General features: G+C 34.7%; 1 protein-coding gene across 1 annotated transcript; it reads left to right on the top strand.

The window, feature by feature from the left end:
- The first annotated feature begins 604 nt into the window (after positions 1-604).
- Positions 605-24,456, top strand: LOC146999424 (uncharacterized). Its single transcript, XM_085811558.1, has 3 exons — positions 605-690; positions 11,965-12,041; positions 23,668-24,456. Exons 1-3 carry the CDS (start codon positions 605-607, stop codon positions 23,826-23,828), a joined length of 324 nt encoding a protein of 107 aa, XP_085667684.1. The 3' UTR covers positions 23,829-24,456.
- The last annotated feature ends 632 nt before the right edge of the window (positions 24,457-25,088 follow it).

Below are 25,088 nucleotides of genomic sequence, written 5' to 3'. Positions count from 1 at the left end.
TCCTGCTGCAAAAGAATCTTACGATTTGGAATTCCTTGTACAGAGGGAAAAGGAGGAACCTTTTGTGGACAGATGAGACCGATTTTTACCTAAATAGGGATGCCAATACCCATAATTGCAGGATTTAGGCTAAACATATCCCTCATGTTATCTACCCAGTTCCACTGAATTCTCCTAAAGTCACCGTTTGGTGTGGTAGACAGCTAGTTTCATAATTAGACCATTTTTCTTTGAAAAGCAGTCGACAGCTGCGCCTGTTACATGCACTGTGACTGCAGCTCGCTTAACGTCAATGTTAAGATGTTTCGAAATATCTCAATTGCAGCAAAGTGGCATTTTAGATACCACGGTTTTTAATACCAGTGTTTACAGTATTGAAGAAGACAAACTTATTTGTCGTTGACTAAGCAAATTCTGTTAGTATCAGGTCCAATTTTATTGAAACTGAAAATACTAGATGTTTCATGTTTTATAAAATAAAGGAAACGGAAACTGGTTTTAAATATAATTTTATGTGAAACTGTAAATTATTATTCACTGTTATTGTAATAAATTTTTAATAGGTATTCTAGCGTGAATATATTTCTGTATTTCAGTAACAGAAATGCATCATATTTGCAAAAGTCCTTGTATTGAATACAAATTCAAAAGCGAAGCTTCATATATTGGCCTTGGTGGGTCAAATAAAAGGTAAGTTTGTTTTCCAGACTCATTTTATCCTTTTAATGGCACAAAATAGCGCTTTTTTTTTTTTTTTTTTTTTTTTTGTTCATCATATTTTGTCTGCAGACATGCAAATAAATTAAAATGAAAATTTTCAGAACGCTTTATTGCACATTTTACTGTCCATAAGTTTAATTACAGTATGTATATATGTTATAATAATTCTGTAGCTGTTTTGATGATTCTTTAAAGAGCATAGAGAGAATGATAGAATGATACAGCTGCGTAGATACCTTAGATTCATAACGAAGAAAACTAGCACTTGTGGCTGGACGATAACAAAACACAATTTATTTATAATTATTCTTCTCAATCACACATCATCTTTACGGGCTGCGCTGGGCACCCTTCTGTACCTTCTGTAAAGCTTACATCTTTTTATACAAAAGACAAAGCATAACAGCAAACTATGCGTAGGTGGGCAACAGGCAAAGCAGGAAAAAATTCTGCACAAATAGTAATAGCGGTATTTATAGACTTAGGTCCTTTGTTTAAATTTTGAGTTGCAATTTGAAAAGAGCCATCCGCAATGCAGGAGGATTACATAAACAAGCATTAAATGGAAACACGCAGTCCAGAAAAATTATCATAAAAGAATTAGAACGTAAAGGGGACATACACAAATTAAAATGAAAAATTACCGAGCTATTGCTAGCTTAAGTTATACATTTGAGTTACTGACTTTTTTATCTTATAAACATACACACAACTGTAATAAAATAATTTAGAATACGCTGAACATAGATTTTGAAGTATTTACATATATACATATTTTATGCAACCTCTTCTTGATAATGGCCCTTTAATAAAATGTAATAATGTAATAAGGTAAATATCCTTTTATGTTTTCAACGATGTGGACTTTATCCTTCGCTGGTGTATTTACTATGGAAACAGGTCGATTTATATCCCGAGTTACTGCTGATATAATTTTCAGGCCTTCGCCTGTGTCATACGTATCAAGTCAGAATGGAGCAGTTATGGCTGAAATCATTTCAAACGAGTCTATCGCTGTTTGCTCAGGGCAGCTCCACAAATGCTTATTGCTTATGTTACAGGTTTTATAGAAAGTAAATCCATCTTTTATCATTATGGCATGCATTGAAATTTTACTTAGCAATATATTAGACAGGTATTATGTTTATCTGCATGATACTCGTAACTAGATTTTCCCGAGTTAATTACAAAATTTACTTGCGTGTGTCTCCCTACCATAGATTTTGTCCTTAGTTTTGTAGCACAGAATTTAGAAATATTTGATTCATTCGTATGATTTTTTTTTTAATTTCGAATACAACATAGCGATCAGCTTTTGAAATTCTTAGAATGGTAGTTTTTGTGCATTCATTTTAAGACTTTCATTTAATTCTTTAAAACCTAACCAAATTTATTCATCCTATTTTCTTATGGATATGAAAATGGAAGTGCTTTTGGTTTCTGAGTTAAGGACACCATTTCCTGGAGATTCTATTATTACTGGTGTCGATCATCATTAAGCATAGAAGTATACATCAGATTCAATGTATAAGAAATAATAAAATATAAAGACGGAATTACAAGACATCTTTATATTCCTTTGGAAGAGACCTTTCTCTTGATCCTAAAAGCGCAAAGTATTTGTAAAAATCGAATGATCAGCAGTATTATCTTTACCCTTGCAGTTTCCTCTAGTCAATAATTATGATAACATACTATGAACACTGGATATATGCTATAATTTAATTTTTCTACTTTCTATCAAAATTTATTGCTTGTACGTAGTTTCAGATTGAATTCAAAAAGTTGAACAAGAAATTTTTTATAGCTGTAGTCAAAAAATGGCCAGTAAAGGAAAATACAATATTAAATTTTTTAAATAATACTTGAAAGCAGTAACTAACAGTATTGTTAATACATTTATGCACATATGTTTCTTAATCTTTTAAATTTCCTTTCTCAATCTCCGTCACAGAAAAGGTACACACCAGGTTTGACTGTTGATTTTCAAGGCGCAAAATTAATCGAAAAACAAAAAGAATAAATGCGGTAATTTATCATGAAAGTCTTAGGGCAACGATGACGCAAGTTTCGTCAAAATCCGAAAAAGGAAAGATGCTGACACAAATTTGTCTTAAAATTTGAATGACGTAAAAGGCGAAAGCATGTTTACTAAATTTCCTCTCTTGATGTTTTAAACTCACGCAAATTTAATGCTTTGAAGAAAGACAAAATCATCAGAGTTTCATGCTAATTTTGTAAAAAATAAAAAAATATATCTCCTCGAAAGAAGATTGTTTTCGATTTCTTCATCTTTGAACATTGGAGATAAATATTAGCGAACGTAATGGTCTCCGCTAACAGATCCTGTCACGGAAGAATTGTTAATGATATAATATTACTTTGGTATAGGAAATTACTTGTTTTTCCGTAGCATGGCTCAAAACTGAATTAATATTGTTGATAAAGTGTTTGCGTTTTTATAACAAATATTAAACTTGCAAAATAGGAAAACCGAGAGCAGTACTTTTCTTTCTTTTTTCCTCACGGCTTTCCGGCCTCGGTTTGTTTCATTATAGTTCACTCTGTTCATATTTTTCCCCACTGTTATTTTTATTTAATTACGAACGTTTAAAATTAGATTTCGATTTGTATAAGGATTTTGGAAATGTATTCTAATAGAATTGCTACTTCCTGTTTCCCGTCAAGATTATGAAACAATTTTTTTTCTTTCAGTTTGGTTTGGTTTATTAATCACTTAAATGTTATAGAGTTCTCCACTTTATAAAATGCTAAGTTACTGTAGAACGTGTAGAATCTTAAGAACTGATGAGCAAATTATCGCTTAAGTTCGTGTGACAAGAAACAATAAGATGGAATGGTAAATAACCCTTTATTATTCAAATAAGATTTAATAGAACTCCGTCTTGGAGTATACAAGAAAAGCCGGCACTTGGGCTTGAACTTAAGAGGAACTTAAGAAGTAAACTAAAACTAATCTAAACTAAAGAGATATAGCCGAAGCTATCAAAGTATTAACGTAGTTGGCCCTTTAACGCTAATTGACTGCGAAGCTATCAAGGGCCTGAGTACGGCCGAGCGTAATAACAGCTTTGAGAGAGAGTAGCCAAAAAGGTGGACGCGCGCTAATCAGAAACTCTGATTCACTCTAACTCAGCAAGTAGAACTTACGCGGTTAAATACCGCTCTTTCTCATTATATATTTAGACGTGATTCTAAAACTACGTTCTGGCCGGAAGTAGTAAGTTGAAGTTAAGAATTTGACAGGAAAGAAGTTTAACTCAAAATTAACATAATCCTTACAATGTAATTTTGGAAATGGATTCTAATACAATTGCTACTTCCTTTTTCATGCCAAGATTATGAAACAATTTTTCTTTCTTTTAGTTTGATTTGATTTACTAGGATTACAGCAAAGCCCACTAGGGCTATCTGCCTAAGGGGAAGGACGCCTTCGTGGAGGACTTTCTAAGGAGAACAGACTCATATACAGGTTACATATGGGAAAAAACACAAAGACGCCCATGCAGCCAGCCAGTTTTCCTGGAATCGAAAGCAAAACGGAATTACGAGTGTTCAGCAACTTTACCACTCGGCCGCTGGTGGACCTTTTCTTTCCTTTAGAAATGTTTGTAGCCTAGTGTTTCCACTTGTGTGCCTCATTACATTACACTGCATTATATTACGTTGAGTACTGAACCTGTCTACTTAAATGTTTGTTAGCTTCGGCTCCATAAGGACTGCCACGCGACTTATCGATCGTTCTCATCCTTCCATAAAATAATACTAAGTCAGAATAGATTAAGAAAAAAACTTTTTATTAGTTCTTTAATGTAAGACGTTTACATTACTAATAGAAGAAGACTTCCTCTTCTTGTGGGATCAACAGAACATAAAATTAAGTATTTTAAAATGTGAAAGTGTTTTAAACTGTGAAATTTCACATGACAAAATGCGCATGTTTCGGATCCAGTCCTTGATTCCTCTAAGCGAATATGGCTAACAAAGGCTAAAGTCAATTTTAGTTAATTTAGGAGCTGGTGGAAAATAAGTTTCCACTGAAGCTGATAATCTGTTCGGGGAATTTTCATGAGATCACACTTCAACGTACTTCATCGCTGTAACTAAGTAGCTAATGCATAGAACTGAAACCTAAAGATGTAAATAAGTAAAACAGGGAAACCGAGTTTTAACCTAAGACTACTCCAAACGCTAAATTCTGGTTCCCATGGCCAACAGTGAAGGTGCACAAAGATATATAGTGATACAAAATCGTACTTATTCTAATACGCAAAAATAACAGGACGAGGGAAATTTCGAACAGAAAGAAATTATTACAGAAACAATCTAAAAGGCTGTAAAACAATTGTAGTATTCTATTACAAAGAAGCACAGCATATTTAGCAAACAAATACTGATAAGAAGTAAAAATACAAAAATACAAAAATCCTATGCCGGTTCAGCTGTAAGAAAATGTGGCCAAATAACTACGACAAGACTACGATGGGAAGTGCGCTTATACTGAATTTATTAGACACACCAGAAATACAGTTAAAAATTAAGCTAGTACGATGCTAATACAAGTAAGACCCAATACTTAAATTACTATCATTTAGATGGGAAAATGACAAATCTGCAAATATTACCAAAATAGCAAAAATTGAAATAAAACTACAAATAATAAATAAATTGCACGTATAAAACAGTGAAGTATACAGCATAAAAGTTGGAGCACTATTTGATACAATTAAGACAGGGCTGATATTATTAACTGTATAACAAATTTTGATCAAAATAAATGCCAAGGAGATTACCACCTTAGCTATGTGAGATAGCCTGTAAAGTTGCTTGTAGACAAGACTAATGGTTATGCAAAGAAAACAGGTTTACAGGCAATTTGACTTAGATTCGGGTATGTCCCAAAGGAGGCTGAAATGGTATCAGGGGAGGGAAGAAATTCTTTTTTACCTATAAGATTGGACTCAACATAGCTTAATATTAGGGAGGTTATCAAAAGAAACACTTAACACACAAATATTTAGCAAGTAAATTTCAAATATGTAATGGGTACATGATATCGCATCAACATAAAATTCGCAAATAGTAAATACCGGAATGCTCGTGCAAATAACTTAATCCACAAATGCGTACAAGAAAGCTAATGCGAGTAATTTAATGTGAAGAACAAGGCAAATAACAAGTAATGCACTGAATAATTAAATTTAAACATAACACAAGTAGAAAAACAACTCGAAAACCATTCTTGCTATGACATAACTTATTATTAAACTAAAATTAAACAGTTAGAAAGTCAACTGAGCTCGTGAGACTATGTGCCTGACATTAAGGCATCCTGACAACAGTGACAACCTGGCTGAAGGACGTGTTGTTGTTTATGAAAGAAGATACTTCAATAGCTACTTACGATACGATACTGTAATGGCGGGTTGTGGAATCTGTCTTCAAATATTAAAAAAAAAAAAAAAAAAAAAGGAATGCTATCTAAAACTGCAAAGTGGTCAAGTAATTAAAACACTACACTGCGCCCAAATGGTAAAGTCCAAAGAGCTTACCTAGGATACGAAGATTTCCAGATGGCGGAGGTTGCATTCATTGCTACGATTTAATTTTAAAAAATCCATAATTAGATTTTGGAAAACACAATATCATAAGCATTGAACAAGCACGATATCATAATTTAGAAACACAATATCATAAGCATTGCACAAGCACATACACATAGAATTCCCTGGCGAAAGATGACTTCACAAAAGGACTGATATTTTGCGTAAAACGCACTTCGCCAGCACAAAATTAGAGAAACGTGCTCAAGATTTATGCAATATAACTCTTCAAATGCACTTTTGCAGTAATTAAGAGCAATTAAAACCGGAACCAAAGCAACACGTATCTTTTCTTAGTTTTTCCACGAAACTGACCTCAGTTGTCTATACCACCCAAATTGTACGAATAAATATACAACTTGATTTTAATAACTGTTTGTTGATTTAAAAATATACTTATCAAACTCACGAGAACCATTTAAATCTCACCACTAATTAAAGCTAAGTTCAATACTCAGATTATGAACCAAATCTTGTCACATGACGTTACACTTACCTGTCTAGCTGAATCAGGTACAAGCTAAATCACTGGAAATAGATAGAAATGCTCCAATTGGAAACCCATTCACTATTCTGTACTTGCGCTTCTATTGAATGCTGATTTACATTTTGATGGAGGCTGACAGAATGGTTATTATAAACAAAACCTTACAGTTCTCATTGTTATAATTTAATTTACTTAAAAAATACGAAAAAGTTTTTAAATTATTAAGGAACATAAGTATCACTTGTAAAAAGTTTCCTTAACAGCGTTACATTTAATTCGTTTTATAACTTTGAATGCTTAAAATTTATATCATCTGAAGAATTATCTAATCGTTGCCACATGTTCTATTCAAATATTATAATAAAATCTAAAACGATGTATGAAAGAAATTAAGCAAGCCCAAAAAAAAAAAAAAAAAAAAAAGAGAAAGAAAGAAACAGTTAGTTTTCACAGACGATTCAGTATTTCTCATTCAATTAATTCAGTCCTCATTTCTCTACAAGGCTAAAATACATAAAAATTCAAAATATCTATATTAAAAATTACGATGTAAATCTTAAATACTTATTTTTTCGAATAAATTCCAGAATGGATTAAGCATGATTTAATTCGCAATAATAAATGAAAGCGTTATCTTTGCTGTTGCAAAGCTTAGTCTCTATAGATTGGCAACAAATGTACTATTCTGCTGTTTCAAATGTAAACAAAAATGCCCGCCATGATATATAAAAAATTAGGCTTAACCGCACTTAAACAGCTTTTAAATTGTTGATAAATCTACAAATATTGCATACAGATTCACTAAAGGCATAAAAACCTTAACTGGAAGATAAAAACAACATAATTCAATAATTTTTAAAGCAAAAAATGCACAATTTACAAACATATAAGAAAAAAGAAACTGAGATCACTGAGCTGGGTAACAGAGTGGATGTTTATATAAATATATTTATATACGTTTGGTGCGTCGATTGCAACCAAAATACGAGGTGCACATCTACGTATTATAGCAGTCCTATATACAAAATTTCAACGCTCTGAAGCTACTCGTTTTTGAGTCATGCGAGCTACGTACATACGTACGTACACAGAGATGCCACGAAAAATTCGCTTTAGAATTCATTTTAAATTAGTTTTATAATTTTTTTTGGGGGGGAAAGAGTCCTTTATTCTGTCCTTACGTACAGATGTCACACAAAAACATCGTTAAATTGCATTCGATAGCGGTGTTCGAGATTTGCAAGAACTACCCGTTCTCCTTTCTCCTAATAAACTTAAAATAAAATAACTTTACATATAAAATTCTACAGCGTCATATCTATTTTCAGATCCTTTTTACCTACATCAGATGCATGGATATTCTTCTGTCTTAGTTCTTCTATCCATGGTCCAGGCTGTAAACTGAGTACTAGTCCACAAATCTTCGACTGTTCCGACAAGATTAGTCGTCTAGAAAAATCACCTCTTAGGCTTCCTAACGTTCACTTCATAGCGTTTATGAATTTCTCTCTTTGTTGTTACTCCTCCAAAAAGTGCATAGATTAAAGAGTCAGATCCAATTGCGTGGTACCCTATGTCTACAGCAGTCTTCTTTAATATGTATGAACGTTGCGATCCTGTATCGATAAGTGCCCTTACAGTCTTCTGCTTTTTGTTTGCGTCTATATTAATAAACAGTGTTTGAAGAAACACTTCATCTAGGAAATTAGTGCTCGCAAGTTTTGTGTTTCCTCTTCTTTATTCTTTTCAACATCACTGCTCTTTTGATTGGTGGGCAAATCCGGACACATGACACCCCAGTGTCTTTTGGAGCATATCCACCATCGTACATTTGTCTTGCATTGCTTGGCCCTGTGTCCAGTTTTGAGGCAGAAGAAGCAACCCTTCTTTTTCTTAATTTCATCATTCTTTTGACTCAGAGGCATCTTCTGAGCAACAAAGCAATCTTGACTTTCATGAAATTTTTCACAAAATTTGCAAGAATTCTTCTCACTATAATTGGTTGCTTTATTTTGGCCTGAGAATAAATGATTTGTTGTAGGCACGAAATGTTCACTCTGGTACTTTTTATCTTTTCTACTTTCTTTCTTGGCACCCGAATCAATTAATTTAAATCCAGCTTTTGCCAAAGAAATTCTCTGCTCTCCTTCCACTTCATTCTTTAAAAACAATAATAATTGTTTCAATTTCTCAAAGTGAGAATTTTCTGCTGTAATTATTGATGCATAATTTCTAATCCAAACTCGTAAAATTTCCTCGGGAATGCAAGATTTCACGAGCGGAAACAGCATTGCAGCGTATTTCTCGCTTGTCATTCCTATTGACTCCAACGAACGTAAATACGACTCTAACTTGTCATACAATTCTGATATACTGCATTTTCTCTTTTGATCAGTGACATTTTTAATAATCAAACCTAATAATTTCCGAATATAGAATTCTACCAACAATTCTTCCCTGCGGAACCTATTTTTTAAGCTTTCTATAACTTTTTCATAATATTCGGCAGTTGCAGGGAAGCTGTTTACAATATCCCGTGGTCTCATACCGGGTACAGTTGCTTGAACGAGATAATGCATCTTATCCTCGTTTTGAATTTCTTTATCTTCATGTATTCGCCGAAATTGTCCCCAAAACGGTAACCAATCTTTAATTTCGCCACCGAATTGTTTTAACTCTATTTTAGGTACTTTCAGTTTCCGTTTGTTCGAATTCGGCGGAATAGTGCTAGTAGATTGTATCATTTGGCGATTGAAGAATAATTCCGTTTTTTACTCGTATTAAATCTAATTTTTCTTTGTATTCTTCAACTTTCGCCCATTCATTTTCAAACTGATCATTTGAAGAAAATTCTGAATTTAATATTTGAGTATCAAATGCATTAAGTTTAACAGATAAACGTTCTAAAGTAACGAGTTTCGTTTTTATAAATTCTTCATCAGGAATTTCCTTTTCTAATTCCTGCAAAATTGCATTAATTGTTCTCGTAAAAGACGCTCTGACAGGTTTTCGTTTCTCAATTAAGGATTCCATTTCAATAAAAATAAATTCAATAAAGTCAAATAGAATTAAATTCGATAAAACCAATAAAATTACCCTGACTTGTTTTACCGATCACTTCCGTCGTCACCAAAATTGTTCGAGATTTGCAAGAACTACCCGTTCTCCTTTCTCCTAATAAACTTAAAATAAAATAACTTTACATATAAAATTCTACAGAATATTTACATATAATATTCTTTCATATTTATTTTCATAATCCGTAGAACTACAACAAACTACAACAAAAATCAGATGGTTGCCACTCTTACGGTGATAGACTATGAAAAGAAAAATAACAACTGAGGCTGGGTTCTAACATTGCATTCGATAGCGGTGAAAATGTATATTTGCGTTGAAATAGGATGCCTGAAACTTTTCGCGATTACAATACTTTCTTTTTACTTCGTACAAGGAAGTAAAAATGTAAAGATAAAAGTATAAAATTTATTTAAAGCATTCTGAAGTCAAGTTAATATTTCTAACAAAAGATGTAATCTTTATAATAAAAGATGTAATCTTTATATATATAAGCGGCTAAAGTGTGTGTCGCCGATAGTTTATTGTTGCCACTGGGAAAAAATGAGCGCGGAAATTAACGTTTCCATAGTTTTTAATTAATATCTCAACCGATTAAAGTCGTACGAAGATGTATCGATGGATTCGGGGAATTTTTTGGAATCCGAGGATACGCGTCTCGAATTTCAACTCGTCGCCGTTCCGTAGATATTCGAGGAAAAAAAAAATTGGCACGTAGCCAAATACCTCTAATAGGGAAAACCCAAGAAAGAAAGTGGAAAATGTAGGGAAAACATAGGGGGAAATTAGTTTTTAATTAATATCTCGGCTAATTAAAGTCCTAAGAAGAAGCGAATGGTCAAAATGGCGTGCCATGGACCTGCGGAATCCAACGGTGTGCTTAGCTAAGCCCGGGAGATAGCCGTTTCGGAGGAGATGATGTTACTTCACCCCATATATATATATGGCTTAAGTGTCTGTTTGTCGCCGATAGTTTATTGGTTGCTTGCGTAACTTTACTAGCCAATGGGGTGAAGTTGCCACTGCACAGGGTTGCCGTTTCGATTGAGACGTAGACAATTTCCTGTAAAACTTGCCTTTGCTATGACCTTCAATAAGTCTCAGGGCCAAACGCTTTAGCGTGTTGCCATTTTTTTACCTGAGCCTGCATTTGGACACGGTCAACTTTATGTTGCCTGTTCAAGAGTTCGTGAAAGAACGGACGTAAATTTAAAAATAATGGTTGGTCCTCTGCAAGGCGAGCTTAAAAATAATGGAAATATCTACACAAGAAATGTCGTGTACAAAGAGATCTTTGACATGTGAATTAACATTTTATTATTTAAATCACCTTTATTTATTGAGCTAATGGTGGCTTTTAAGAAATGTACCGCCAGTGGTTTCCTTCATTGCACTCTACTTTAAACAATTAAGCAAGTAGAAGGGGGAAACCCCGTGGGGCAGTAAGCAAAGCGGCGTCCTTGCCGCCTGCCCTGGGTAATTCAGTTTGAATTAGCAGACACCTTTGCACAAATCCTTTTAATTACAATTTATAATATCTAGAACAGCGGTCATTTCGTATGACCTCCAGGCTTTCTAGTTTTTTTATATGAATATATGTATTTACTCGCATATTTTTCTTCTTTGTGTGTTTTTAACAGTAACGTTTTCACTTTATATTTATAAAAATTCATTTTTATGGTAGCAGCATGGAAGGAAGGCTGAAAAAATGCATTGTGTAAGTAAAACACGATACCCTTAAAAAATAATTAAATAAAGTTAATACATGCAACTGAATTTTTTTAAATAGAGACTTCAGTAATTTTTAATACATCTATTCATTCATTTAACACATCTATTCAAGATTCTTTTAAAACTGCTGAATTTTGACTTTTCAAAAATCGTGTACACCGCGAAATTTTGCCCTCTCCATTTTGAAGAGGTAAAATTTGAAAAAACAAAGAGGAAAACATGCGAGTCAATAGAGTATGTAATTTCGTGACTAATTTTTCATGATTATCACTTGGCTATTGCACTTTTTCAATCTCAGTATAAGCTTTTTCTTTCATTTTGCAGTAGAGTGGTGATATCGTACGACGCCGAACATTACATCCACCATGAGTACAGGACTGCTACATTTAGCAGTCTTTTTAGTAAGTAGACGTTAACTTTTCCTGTAACCTGTCTGTAGTAACTATGCTAAACTTTGCTGCTGCAAAGTTTATGGAACTTGAATAATATGCTTACTCTTTTTGTACATTCCTACATTCTTTTCACATAGATTAACTGATCTGCTGTCTAAACTGGTTGTAAGAAACACGCTTGATGACAAAATTTTACAGTTACGATACACTTATTAAAGATTTAGGCACATAGGGATTTTAATTCTGAATTATTATTTGTTGAAGTGAAGCCTCGGTTTTCTTCAACCTTGAGACTGTCGTCTTAAGGGATGACAGAAACTAAGGGATCACAGGAACTCTTTCTACCACTTCCACGAGGAAGGGCCAGTCGATAACGAAATTCTATTCTTATTAGAGTACGGATAAAAATCAGAAATATAATTGCAGACTGATCGCATTATGATTCAATTTGTTTTCTCATTGTCATAAACGGACAGAATTTTCTGTTGAAATTCTATTGATGCAAGATGTCTGTCCGTAAAATCATGATACTATGGCCATGATAATTCCGTGCTCGTTTTAGATTGTGTAGTATACTGAGATGCTGAGGTAAAATTATCAGGGTCAATATTCCTTCTTACCTTCTTCGGGAACATACAAGGACCTGACTCGGAACAGAGAGCTTACTAAAGCTATGTTCACTAATTGTGGTAAGTAGACAGGATACACATGAAGGGTATACAAAACCCTTTATTTTTCTCTATATACAATAACTTCCGTACTTCGGAATACACTGACCCGCTACTTGGGGGTCTAACGTAAAAGTATAAAAATAAAACTAAACTCTAATTTAACTTTAGAATAATAAACGTGGAAGATTGGCCTTATATTAACAGGAAGCGTATGTAGTACAGAGACTGTGAACACTACAATACGTTTAAATTTATCAAGAGGATTAAAACCTCTGGCCTGGAAGGCAAACAGCAACTAAGTAACTTCGAAGGTAAGCGGCCTGCTTTGACTCACTGCTTCCTCTCTCCCGCTTGGCAAAAAGGCCACAACTTAAATACTTGGCGTTCGCCAGACAAACTTTGCATAAAAACTTTAACGCTTATAATTCTGGCCGGAAGTAGAAAATAAGAAGTGATACTAAAGATTTAAAATAAAATAAACGTTAGTAAAACTTAAGATCCTTACATACTTCCCGCCAGAGTTAATTAGTTTGAAACTGAGGTCTAAAACGACCTTGTTGAAAACTTTTAGCTCTAGAATCTAACGCGAGGCCAATCTTTTACAAACATTTCTCACTAGAAACTAGAAATTTAAAAAAAAAATTGTTTTTACAATATCAGCTCCATGGACAGCCAATTTTTCATCTGTACTGCATTTAAACAGGAGCTTTTATTCAAATCTGGTTCCTTCCAGAGATCTGGAAGGAAAACTAGTTTAATGAAATGTTACACAATGAAATGGCAAGTAACATGCATATTTATATTTCTCTTAACATTCTTATTTCATTCATGACTATTTTAATTATCTCTCCCCGTGCTCTCTGACATGTGTTGTAAAAGAACACCAAACACGAATGTGTTTATGTATACGTGTTCAACACTCCCTCCTACAATCAAAACACTAACGTGTTAAAATTCAACATAACCAGACCTCTTAACACACCCTAATTTCAACTCTAAACCCTGAGGTACTATTCTAAAAGTGTCTAACTCTAAAGTGTAGCGTCAGAGAGCCTAACTACATCATTCAACCTTTAACACATATTCGCCATGCTTTAGTCTTTTTACAGTCACACGAATAGAAAAATTTTAACATTCACTTTTACCATATCACGGTATTTCTTAACATTTAAAATAACAGTTCACATTGTATATAAGAACATATCAACATTCCGTTAATTTTACACATTTGAAAACATACATTAGTAGTACATTGTTAACTTCTATTCTTTTCAAAGCAAGTGCCAATTCTTTCTACATTGAAATACTACATTTCAAAAAGTCTTTCAGACTAAACTTCTTTCTTGATAGAATGTTTTAAATAAACTTTATACAATAACTTTTTACAATATTTAAGTCTTTACACAACGCTATTATACATCAACTTTAGTTTTACGCGCGAGTAATTGAAAAACATAATACCAAAATCGGTACAACTCATTTCTCGCCCTTTTGGCGATAAAGGTAGACCTCGCATGAGGTAAAACTTCTTGAAATCTGCCACTTGCAGTAAGAATGAAAGATTAACTTAAGTTTGCAAAGTAACATAAAATTTTACTTATCTTTGTGATATTCGGACATCCTTTTCTGGGCCCAGTCTTTAAAGGTATTGCAGATAGTAGTTTGATTTATCCTCCTTCTTGTACGGGCTCGCCCTTCAGTGCTTTCCTCTGGAAGCTTCCTTTTTTCACCAGTTCGGTCACCCTTGAATACCTTCTTTTTCTCCTCTGCTTGTGGTCTTGGCCGTTTGATGGCAGCTGGTCTTGGCGGAACCGGTAAACTTCTGTCGTGTTCCTGCTTGGACCTCGTTGTTGGCCGTTCAAATTTTCCTTGTAACTTTTCCTCCGCCGCTGATGGCCCTTCCGCAGTTCGGCTACATTTACTGCGGAGAGTCCTGTCGGGTGAGTCGATCTTCCGTTTTAGAGCCGGGTTATACTTGCCGTCATTTCTCCTGGTTCTCTTCACATACGTCGTCCTTCTCCCTTCTTCATTCTGGGGGTGTTCGTTAACTCTCTTTTCTGGACGGTGGAACGGCTTCTTTTTCTTGCTACCTTCAATTTTTCCGCGGGGCAATTTTCTTTTCACTTGCTCCTGCCTCTTATTGGCTTGCCCTTGTACTTGTCGTTTTCCCACCTCTGGAGCTTGTGCCTGCGGTGTCTGCCGTGCCGGATCCTGCAAAAGATTTGAAAATATTTGCAATTTATTACGATCGAAGTAGGGCTTGATTTGATCAATGTTTGCGGAACAGGTTTCACCATTTCTGGCTTTTAACACTACTACAGCGTGAGTTATTTTTTCTATAACATATGGTCCTTCAAATCGTGGAAAACATTTGGCAGTTTTATCTTCTGGTGCTGAAGAAAGTGAATGCTTAATTTTTAAAACTTCATCCCCTACTTTATAAGTTACTCCCCGTCGTTTCAAATCATAATAGAGCTTCTGTTTTCTTTGTGCTACTTCCGTATTCTTTTTTGCTTCTTTTATTAGTTTTTCTATATCACCCATTTTAAATTCTGGGGCTCTTTGTTGCACATAAAATAATTTATCTAACGGTGTTATAATCTTTCTGCCTAGAAATAACTCAGCAGGAGTTTTGCCCGTTGTATCATGTTTTGCGGTCCTAAAGGCGACATAGTTATCATAGTTCATTGACATAGTTATCCCAGCTTTTATGAAAATTTTTAACATAACTACGGATAATTTTCACTATATTTCTATTGACCCGTTCCGCTATATTTGATTGCGGCCGATACGGGACCATTTTTAAATGACGTATGCCCAGTTTTTGGCACATGTCTTCAAATATATTACTTACAAATTGAGGACCATTATCCGATATAACTTTTAGGGGCGCCCCGTATTTTAAAATATATTTATTTAAAATAGAATCAGTAACTAATTTCGCGGAAGCTCGTTTTAAGGGAACAATTTCGGTCCATTTACTAAAATGATCAACCATAACAAGGAGATAGCGACTTTTATTTAACTGACTTTTTGGGAAAGGGCCCAATAAATCGATGCCAATTATTTCATTTGGAAATTCGGATTTAATACTATTTAGAAACCCGGCCGGGAGGAAATTAATATAATTAACTGCTTGACATGTTGGGCAGGACTGGACATACGCCCTTGTTAACTTTTGCAGTTCAGGAAAGTAGACTTCCTCGCGTACGCGTTGGATAGTTTTTCGAATACCAGCATGAGAAGCTAAAGGGCTGTCATGGAGCTCCTGAAGGATATTTAATCTAAGACTAGCTGGGATAACAGGTCGAAATTCGTTGTTGGAATTCGTAGTTTTTGTATAAAATAATAGACCATCTATTAGTTCGTAATGGGCCGCCCTATTTCTTATCGCCACAATATCTTGGTGGCTAAAATTTTCAGGATCCTTCAAATACTCATAAATGCTTCCAAACTCAGGATCCTTACCCAGTTCGGTTATTACAGTTTCTCGGGAATTTATTGTACATGCTGTAAGCATTGCCACCTTTACGGTATTTCCTTGTTCGTCTATTTTAATTCTTGATAGGGCATATGCTACGATATTTTCCTTTCCAGGGGTATGCTTAATTACCAGATTATATTCTTGCAGCTTGAGTGCCCATCTTATTAACCTGGGGGATAAATTTTTCCCTGAGTACAATCTAGTTACCGCCGCATGATCAGAGTACACTGTTATCGGCGCCTTTCCAAAATAGACTCGGAACTTTTGTACTGCTAACAGAACTGCAAGTGCCTCTCTCTCGGTCGCGGAATAGTTTCTTTGTGTTTGATTTAAAGTTCGGCTAAAAAATGCCACGGGCTGCTGATTTTGCGAAAGTACCGCTCCTACCGCATAATCCGAAGCATCCGCTGAAATTTCTAAATTCTCATCCTTTTCAGGAAATTTCAACACAGGGGCTTGCGTTAATGCTTGTTTTAATTTTTCGAAAGCACTATTGGCTTCGGCCGTCCACGAGAATCTTGCCTTTTTCCTTTTTAATTTTAACAATGGTTCAGCAATAGCTGCAAAATCTTTTATAAAGGACCTATAATATGAACAAAGTCCTAGAAAAGAAGAGAGCTTCTTCGCCGTGTTTGGAGTCGGATACTTTTGTACAGCGATTATTTTTGATTCTTCTATCTCGATTCCTTTCTGAGATATTTTGTAACCTAAATATTTTAATTCAGGGCTGCGAATTTGCACTTTTCGACATTAACTTTTAGACCGGCCTCATTTAATAAAGAAAACACCTGTCTTAAATCCTGTACATGTTGGTCGAGATTATCACTAGTAATAATGATATCGTCTAAATAGATAAATGTGGACTTTCCAAGAACAGGTCTTAGCACAATGTAAATGCATCGTTGAAATGTTGCCGGGGCCCCTGAAAGGCCAAACGGCATACGCAAAATGCATAAGTGCCAGACTTGGTTATAAAAGCAGTCTTAGGCACGTCCTCAGGCCTCACCCCTATTTGAAAATAACCAGTCGTTAAGTCTAAAGTCGTCATAAATTTGGTTGATTTTATGTTTCTTAGAATTTCTTCTATAATCGGTAACGGATATACCGGATATTTAGTTATGGAGTTTAATTTACGGTAATCAATAGCGAATCTCCATCTTTTTGGATGCGTCAAAGGATAGTCATTATTTTTCTAACATAAAACCACCGGGCTAGCATAACTACTTGAGATGGGCGTTATGATCTTTTTACGTAGCATATCGGTAATATGCCATTCTATAATTTTTTCCTTATTCTTATCATACCGGTATGGTTTTTTGACGAACTGGCATTGCATCTCCGGTGTCAATACTATGGTTAGTAACCTGAGTAAATCCTGGAATATCACTAAATAACGAAGCAAATTCACTTACCACTTGTCGGATTCTTCGTTGCTCTTCATTAGGCAGGTGGTCAAGGTTTAACATCGGCGGTTCAGCCTTTTCTTCTCGAAGTGGTTTCATTGTCAGCTTAAGGGACGCTTCATTAAAATCTAGCGTTGCTTGTGCCTCTGAAAGAAAATCCATTCCTAAGATAATATGTGCTTGCAGATTCTTTACTATGAAAAACATAACCTTTACTTGTTCGTCCTTGATACGGACATACAGCGGTAATTTACCTATACACTTACATCTTTCTCCTTGCGCAGCTAACACTGTCGTATTATCCGAATTATATATACGATATTTACGAAAATACTTCCTAAAAAAATCTTCTGCCACACAGGAACACTGCGCGCCTGTATCCAGGAGTGCGGTGGTTGGGATATTATTCACCAACACTTCAATCTTCGGAAGAGTCAAATTTTTCACCATTACTGTATTTAACTTGAAGGAAGAGGGGTTTTCGTGGCCTTCGGATTTCCGCACCCTCCCGTCAGCAGAAATCCGTTTTAGTTTAAATTATTTTTCATTTCCGTCCTTTCCTTCTTTTTCCACTGGCCTTGAGACTTTTTTCCTGGATTGCTATTGAACTGTCGACGTTCGCCGGCTGTTTTTGAATGCTCGGGTTTCCTTGCCCACTGATTCGCTTTTTCTCCGTAGCCGTATGCTTGAGTTTGCTGTAGTCTTGGCGTACCAAATTGGTTTCGCTGTTGATACTGGCGTCTTCTTTCGACGTCCGCCGTTCTTCTACTTTCAAACTGGATTGCTAGCTCAAATAACTTTTCCAGTGTAGTCGGATTTCTTAATTCAATAAAGTCTTGCACTTGGGGCAGTAACCTCGGGAAAATCACTTGAATTATTTCAGGATCCGGACGGTTTCCATACAAGAGTTTGAAAACGTGAATTTTTCTTAAAATAAACAGGGAAGGCTCTTAGTAGGGCAGTCTTGAAATTTTCGTAAGTATAGGTGGGACTTCCTGCTTGACCCAAGAGACTTCTGCCTATACATTTGAACCAGTTAAGCGCTTGGCCCCTCAAAGCGCTGGTAGCTAAGGTAACTTTTTGAAACTCGTGCACGGGGTAGAGCATGAAGTGGTCATCCAATTTTTCCAAAACCTGGTTACCGGTGAGTTTCCATTAAACGTTGCTTCTGGTTTCATCGAAGCGCGCATGGTCTGGACGATGTAACCAAATCTTCCAGGGCGGCAGCTGGCATTTCTGGATTCTGAGCCGTTTCTGCAGGCAGCACAGGTTCTTCTTGAAACTCGGCCATGGTTATTCTTCTTCGTTGGGCGCCACTATCAGGGTCAATATTCCTTCTTACCTTCTTCGGGAACATACAAGGACCTGACTCGGAACAGAGAGCTTACTAAAGCTATGTTCACTAATTGTGGTAAGTAGACAGGATACACATGAAGGGTATACAAAACCCTTTATTTTTCTCTATATACAATAACTTCCGTACTTCGGAATACACTGACCCACTACTTGGGGGTCTAACGTAAAAGTATAAAAATAAAACTAAACTCTAATTTAACTTTAGAATAATAAACGTGGAAGATTGGCCTTATATTAACAGGAAGCGTATGTAGTACAGAGACTGTGAACACTACAATACGTTTAAATTTATCAAGAGGATTAAAACCTCTGGCCTGGAAGGCAAACAGCAACTAAGTAACTTCGAAGGTAAGCGGCCTGCTTTGACTCACTGCTTCCTCTCTCCCGCTTGGCAAAAAGGCCACAACTTAAATACTTGGCGTTCGCCAGACAAACTTTGCATAAAAACTTTAACGCTTATAATTCTGGCCGGAAGTAGAAAATAAGAAGTGATAGTAAAGATTTAAAATAAAATAAACGTTAGTAAAACTTAAGATCCTTACAAAATATTCTAGGACATCGTAGGCACTGAGGTCTTTGAGTGGCTGTTAGCGCTGTTTCCTTATTTCATGAAGCAAAACATGGTTATTATAAGATGTTCTAAGGAAATTAAATTTTAGGGCTTTGAGTATAATCATGCCTTTTCTTCCTAACAACCTTGCATGACATTTTTTTAACAGAAACTTTCTTCTAGACGACTTTAATTAACTGCACAATATCATAATCAATATTTTAGCCGTTTACTCTTTCTAAATACAGAAGCAAAATAATTATATTTTACTATCATATTTATCATATTTATTTATAGTATCATTATTATCACATTTTTATAGTGCAATAAAGCCTATTTTAAATACTTTTTTCCTTTTGCATACATCACAATTTCTTGTGTGTAATTTGGTCTTTTGAATTGTCTTATGATGAGTAACAGAAACTGAAAGTTTCAGAAGTGACGAATAATCAAACTGCAATCATCAATAACAACTATTATTATATTAGCCGATTCCTTAATTCATGGAATGTCTTACTTGACTTGTCACTCCTGAATGAGTTTATTTTCTACAAGTCTGAGCGAAGTCTCTGCTCATCATAACATCTAGCCATAGAACGGTGATGGTGAACTTTTGAGTTTAGAGTATCAAAATTCGGAAAACTCCTAGCTTGACTTTGGTGCCATGTCACATATAGAATCATCCGTCCGCCATCCGTGTCGCCCTTCCACCAAGAATGCATTCTAGAGCAACCTAGGTAAGCGCAGCTTATGTTGAAAATGACGATGCTGTTAACATGAGACAAGTATTTTTTATTATGCAATGTTTTGTCTTTGTCGACAGCTCTGAAAATGTATAATACGAGTCACCTAATATAGGTTCGCGTGTCACTTATGATATGCGTGTACACAACACTACACAACTTCTTCATTTTATTATTAATGAAACATTCTGTAGCAACTATTACTGAAACATTCTGTAGCAACTATTACTGAAAATTTCTGTAGCAACTATTACTGAAACATTCTGTAGCAACTATTACTGAAACATTTAACCGCGTCTGGGATTGTGGCTTCATCTATAAATTAATCAAAGTTAATTTTCCTGGTAATCTGTTTCTCACTATTGTTTCTTTGCTCCATAAGAGATCATTCAGCATCAAAGTTTGAAATGCATATTCGTTAGGCAGGGCAATTAAAACAGGAGTGCACTAAGCATCAGTTTTGAATTCCTTATTACATGACAAATATGCTCATGACGTCCGACAACACTAAGCTTAAATAACACTCTTCGTTGAGGACACAGCTATTCTGACAAAGACGAAGACACTAAAAAATAGTTACAGTCAAACTTCAGCATTGCCTTGATTTGCTAGAGGCATGGCTTTCAGATGGAGGAATACAACTCTGTTTTGCAAAGAGTTAAGATAGCGGATTATGTCATGTGGGAGTTATGTGAGAGTAAATATAGAATCTGTTACGTACTCTCAAGTTATTTGAAGAAGAAATATGCTGGAAACAAAATTTCATATATTTAGATACATAATATAATAATAGTAATGTTTTACGCCTGCCTCATATGGGGACAGACTGCAAAACCAAATATATATCAAATATAAATACAAGTCCTTAACGATACAAATACAAGACTAGAATATATCATACAAATACAATAATGAAATAGCCAGTGCTATTTGGTTCACAATAAATGCCATCTTACATACAGATTTTAAAATCATAATTATCAAAATGTTTATTTTCAAAACCATTCACAATTTTTTACAATATTGAATATCATCAAAGCATCGTAATTTGAATACTAAATCACGAATCACGATCGCAAGAAAAGCATGCTTAGCTAATATTCATTTTTTTGTAAACACATCACGTTAATGTGACATTTTTCATATTTTCAGTCAAAATAAAAATTAAATGTTCCTCACGGTCACGCTACTGTTCATTATTACACTAGACGCTTATCATCTACTAATGAGACTATCGTCAAACAGCCACTTAGTTCTTGCTATATATCAGTAACAAAAACAGTTCTATACAAGAATACTGAAAGAATACTGAAATAATATTCTATACAAGAATTTGAGCTTTATTCCACATAAAGAAATTTAAAATTTTAAAAGCCTTAATCTAACTAATTAACAAGAATTTAATACCGCAAATTGCCACGAACAGCTGCTTTTCTGAGGGCAAAAGCCAAAATAAAAAATTAATAAATATTTGTTATAACAGCTAAATGTATTTGACTGGAATTCTACACGTCGTTGGGCCAAATGTAGAGATATACACTGATTTGTCTAATTAGTCTAACTAATAATAATGATGCTTGATTGATCTAATTATCCCAACTATTCATAAGTAAAATTAATCTCATTCTTCACATTAACAAAACGCTAGGCCTAACGACGATGAATAGATCTTGTCGAACGTAATTTGATATTGTTTCCATTTGTAGAGACATTAGGTATATTTTTGGTAGCAGAAAAGATGAAAAATAGCAACCGCCTTCGCCGGGAATTCGAACCATGGACTTCTGGATACCGGCCCAGCGTGAAGAACCACTACACCACGAAGGCACGCTAGGAAGGCGGGAGAAATACCTTAAATACTTTAAATCAGCAGCGTCTTTCGCAGGAATCTTTTCCAAAATTTTAAGCTTGTAAATTTAATTGCCTTACTTTGCGCTGTCATTCTTTCTTCATCCACTCGACTTGGCTAGTATTGCTTTTGTGCATAAGGGTTTTCAATTTATCGACCGCGTGGTCTTGTAAAAGATTAATTTTCTATATTGGTATTCAGAAAAACATAATATTTTCAATCTTTCTTTCAAATTTAATCAGTATGTAATTGCTTAACAAATTGAACGATTTAAGATTTACTTAATTCATAATTGAAATAAATTCATAACTGAAATATTTGTTTTTTAACAATCTATCTAATTAATGTGAATTATCCTTGTAATACATGTAATTAAAACTGTGTTAAGGGTTTTTTTATAACTCATGAAGATATTTCTATCGCCATATATAACGCACAGGTAGAATCTGACGCTTATTATACAGTTCTAGGTTTGAAATTGGTTTACATATTATAAATTGTTAAAAAATTATTATATTTCAGGGATATTACTCTAAATTAGTATATACGTAGATTAGCAAAGTCTAATTTGACGCTCATTTTTAATAATATTTTTCTTTTATTATATACTTTAAGTAACATGTGGCAACGTCTAGTTACGAAGAGTATTTTTAAGTGGTCCTTACCGCAAAAAAGTGTGGACAACTCTTGAGCCTGTTAAACATTCTTGAAAAATGTTCATCACTTAATGTAGCTCGTCTTACTGGGAAGCGTATTAATTATTAGGTTAATACGCTTACTAACTATAGAAACCAGTGTAATATTTGGCATGAAAACTTGAAGAATCAATTATACTCTCAGCGAGTTTCGATCTATAGCATTTCCAGCTGCTAGCTAGATCTGCTAATTCCAATTAGCAGTTGGACTCAAGGCAGGAATGACTTAATTTCTTATTCCCTCTCACTTACAAGGCAACAAAAAACAGCGTATGAGATGCAGTCGGCCAAATCCATATGACGACGGAATATCCTCCAATACCTTTTAGTTGTGGAAACCACCAAAGGTATAAGTAAAGGTAAAAGTATGGGAGACACCAGCGATGTACCAAAGGCCATGGAACGCGAAACAGGAAACGTCAACTGTACTCTCTTTTAAATACAAACCACGAATCTTCCAGTGTTAGCTTATTAAGAAAATCACTACACCTTAGATATGCATGGAATGAGTGCCATAATTTTTTACAATGTCTCCGTAATTTTTTGGCATGAGAAATAACCTAAGCATCTTTGAATGCCTTGAAAAATTGGTCGGCTGTTTTCAAAGTACTCGTAAAATCCATTGAGGATTTCGAAGTTAACAGAGCTTTTCTAAAAAGCATAAAATATTTATATTTAAATTTGAGAATTTCTCGATGCCCCTCGTGAAGCTTCATGGTATATAACTTTTGGAAACATTCTTAGTCATCGAACGTCTTGGAAAACGTCTCAGCCGGGAAAAGAATAATAAAAAAATTAAATTTAGCGTGAATATATTGACATCATTCAAATATTTTCCGTATCATAAAAATCCTGCCTTGTGATTCCTGATTTTTGTTCCATAGGTCAGATAGGTGGGTCCCTTGGCCTGTATCTGGGTGCCAGCATCATCACGACGGTCGAGTTACTATCCTTCACAGTCATGTGGATGTGGTACAGATGTGTACCCTCATGGAAAACGAAGGTGGAGCACAGCCCTTCTTCCCCAGAAAAGCGAACAAGATGAGTTTCAGAGGCAGCTGCGATCCTCCCCACCATCTAGAGACACTTTCATTATGCTGGGATGTTTTTTCTATTCCCAGGGACGCCTACCAAGATGACAAAGACTCTTCATTACAAAGGATTGCATTATTAAATAAAGAACTATGATAGGAGTCAAAACTAAATTTTGGAAGGTTCTGAAAACTTCGCTCAGTATATTTGCGTCTCATTTTTAGACTCAATAACAGAATAAAAAAATGGTGAAAAATTTTAAAACAATAAAGAATAATAAAGTTTTTTTTTTTTTTTTTTTTTTTTTTTTTTGCTAAAACGAAAGAAATAGGACGCAGGAAACTAGCAAAAGTGATTGATTTGTGGTCACATCATACAAGATGTACAAAATGCCACGTTTGCTGGAAATAGACCCCGGATCTAAATTACCAGTATTCAATACTCCTATCAGCCATTAATGAGCATATGGTTTCAGTGTAAGGTAGTTGAAAAAAGTGCTGCCAGATTAATAATTTAATGATTGAACTGTCAATATTATTAAAAAGAGAATGAAATCGAAGGGAATTAAATTTAAGTTTTCAATACAGTTGTAGAGTCATTAGGTTTTTTGAAGTGGGAGACGTGAAAAATAAGCAATGCCGTCGCCGATATTCCAACCTTGTACCTCTCGAATACGCTCCGAGTGTGCTAACCGTTACTCCACAAAGGCATGCTGAAAGGATAAAATACCTTATACAGTAAACTGTGTCGTAGCCACCATTTTTAAAAGTGAACAGTAATTCTGAAAATACTAATAAACTTAATTATTGAGCATCACTTCTCTATGGAACCATTCTCCGTAGAAGATCAAAATAATCGGGACTTGCAGGTGCCATCTTGGAAAGAGTTACTTTTATCCACATTATCTGAGGCCAGTAAATTAAATCATGGAATTTACTGAATTGCAAGTGAGACATTTTTATTACAACAAATATTATACAGTTTTAAAAATATTTCACTGTAAAGTAAATTACAAGACAGATTAATCCGGCTAAATTAATTAGTAAAGTATTTTTTACATTTAATTGAAATTTAAAAAAAAATTAAATTGATTCTTATTTAGACTAGCGCTACATTTAAACACATAATCTTCTTTTTACTTTTACTATACGAAAATCAAGCAACGGGATTTATTTGTGCAAAACAAACAGTTTAACCTACTTCTATTCAACTAAAATTTAACATATTTGCCAATCTATTATTGCATTTAACTAAAATTTGAATTTTTGTTTAG

Source organism: Stegodyphus dumicola, chromosome 1 (assembly GCF_044657685.1).
Source record: "Stegodyphus dumicola isolate Sdum_Otavi_A_Nest chromosome 1, ASM4465768v1".
Taxonomy (NCBI): domain Eukaryota; kingdom Metazoa; phylum Arthropoda; class Arachnida; order Araneae; family Eresidae; genus Stegodyphus; species Stegodyphus dumicola.
This window is presented reverse-complemented; position numbering and strand designations above follow the sequence as displayed.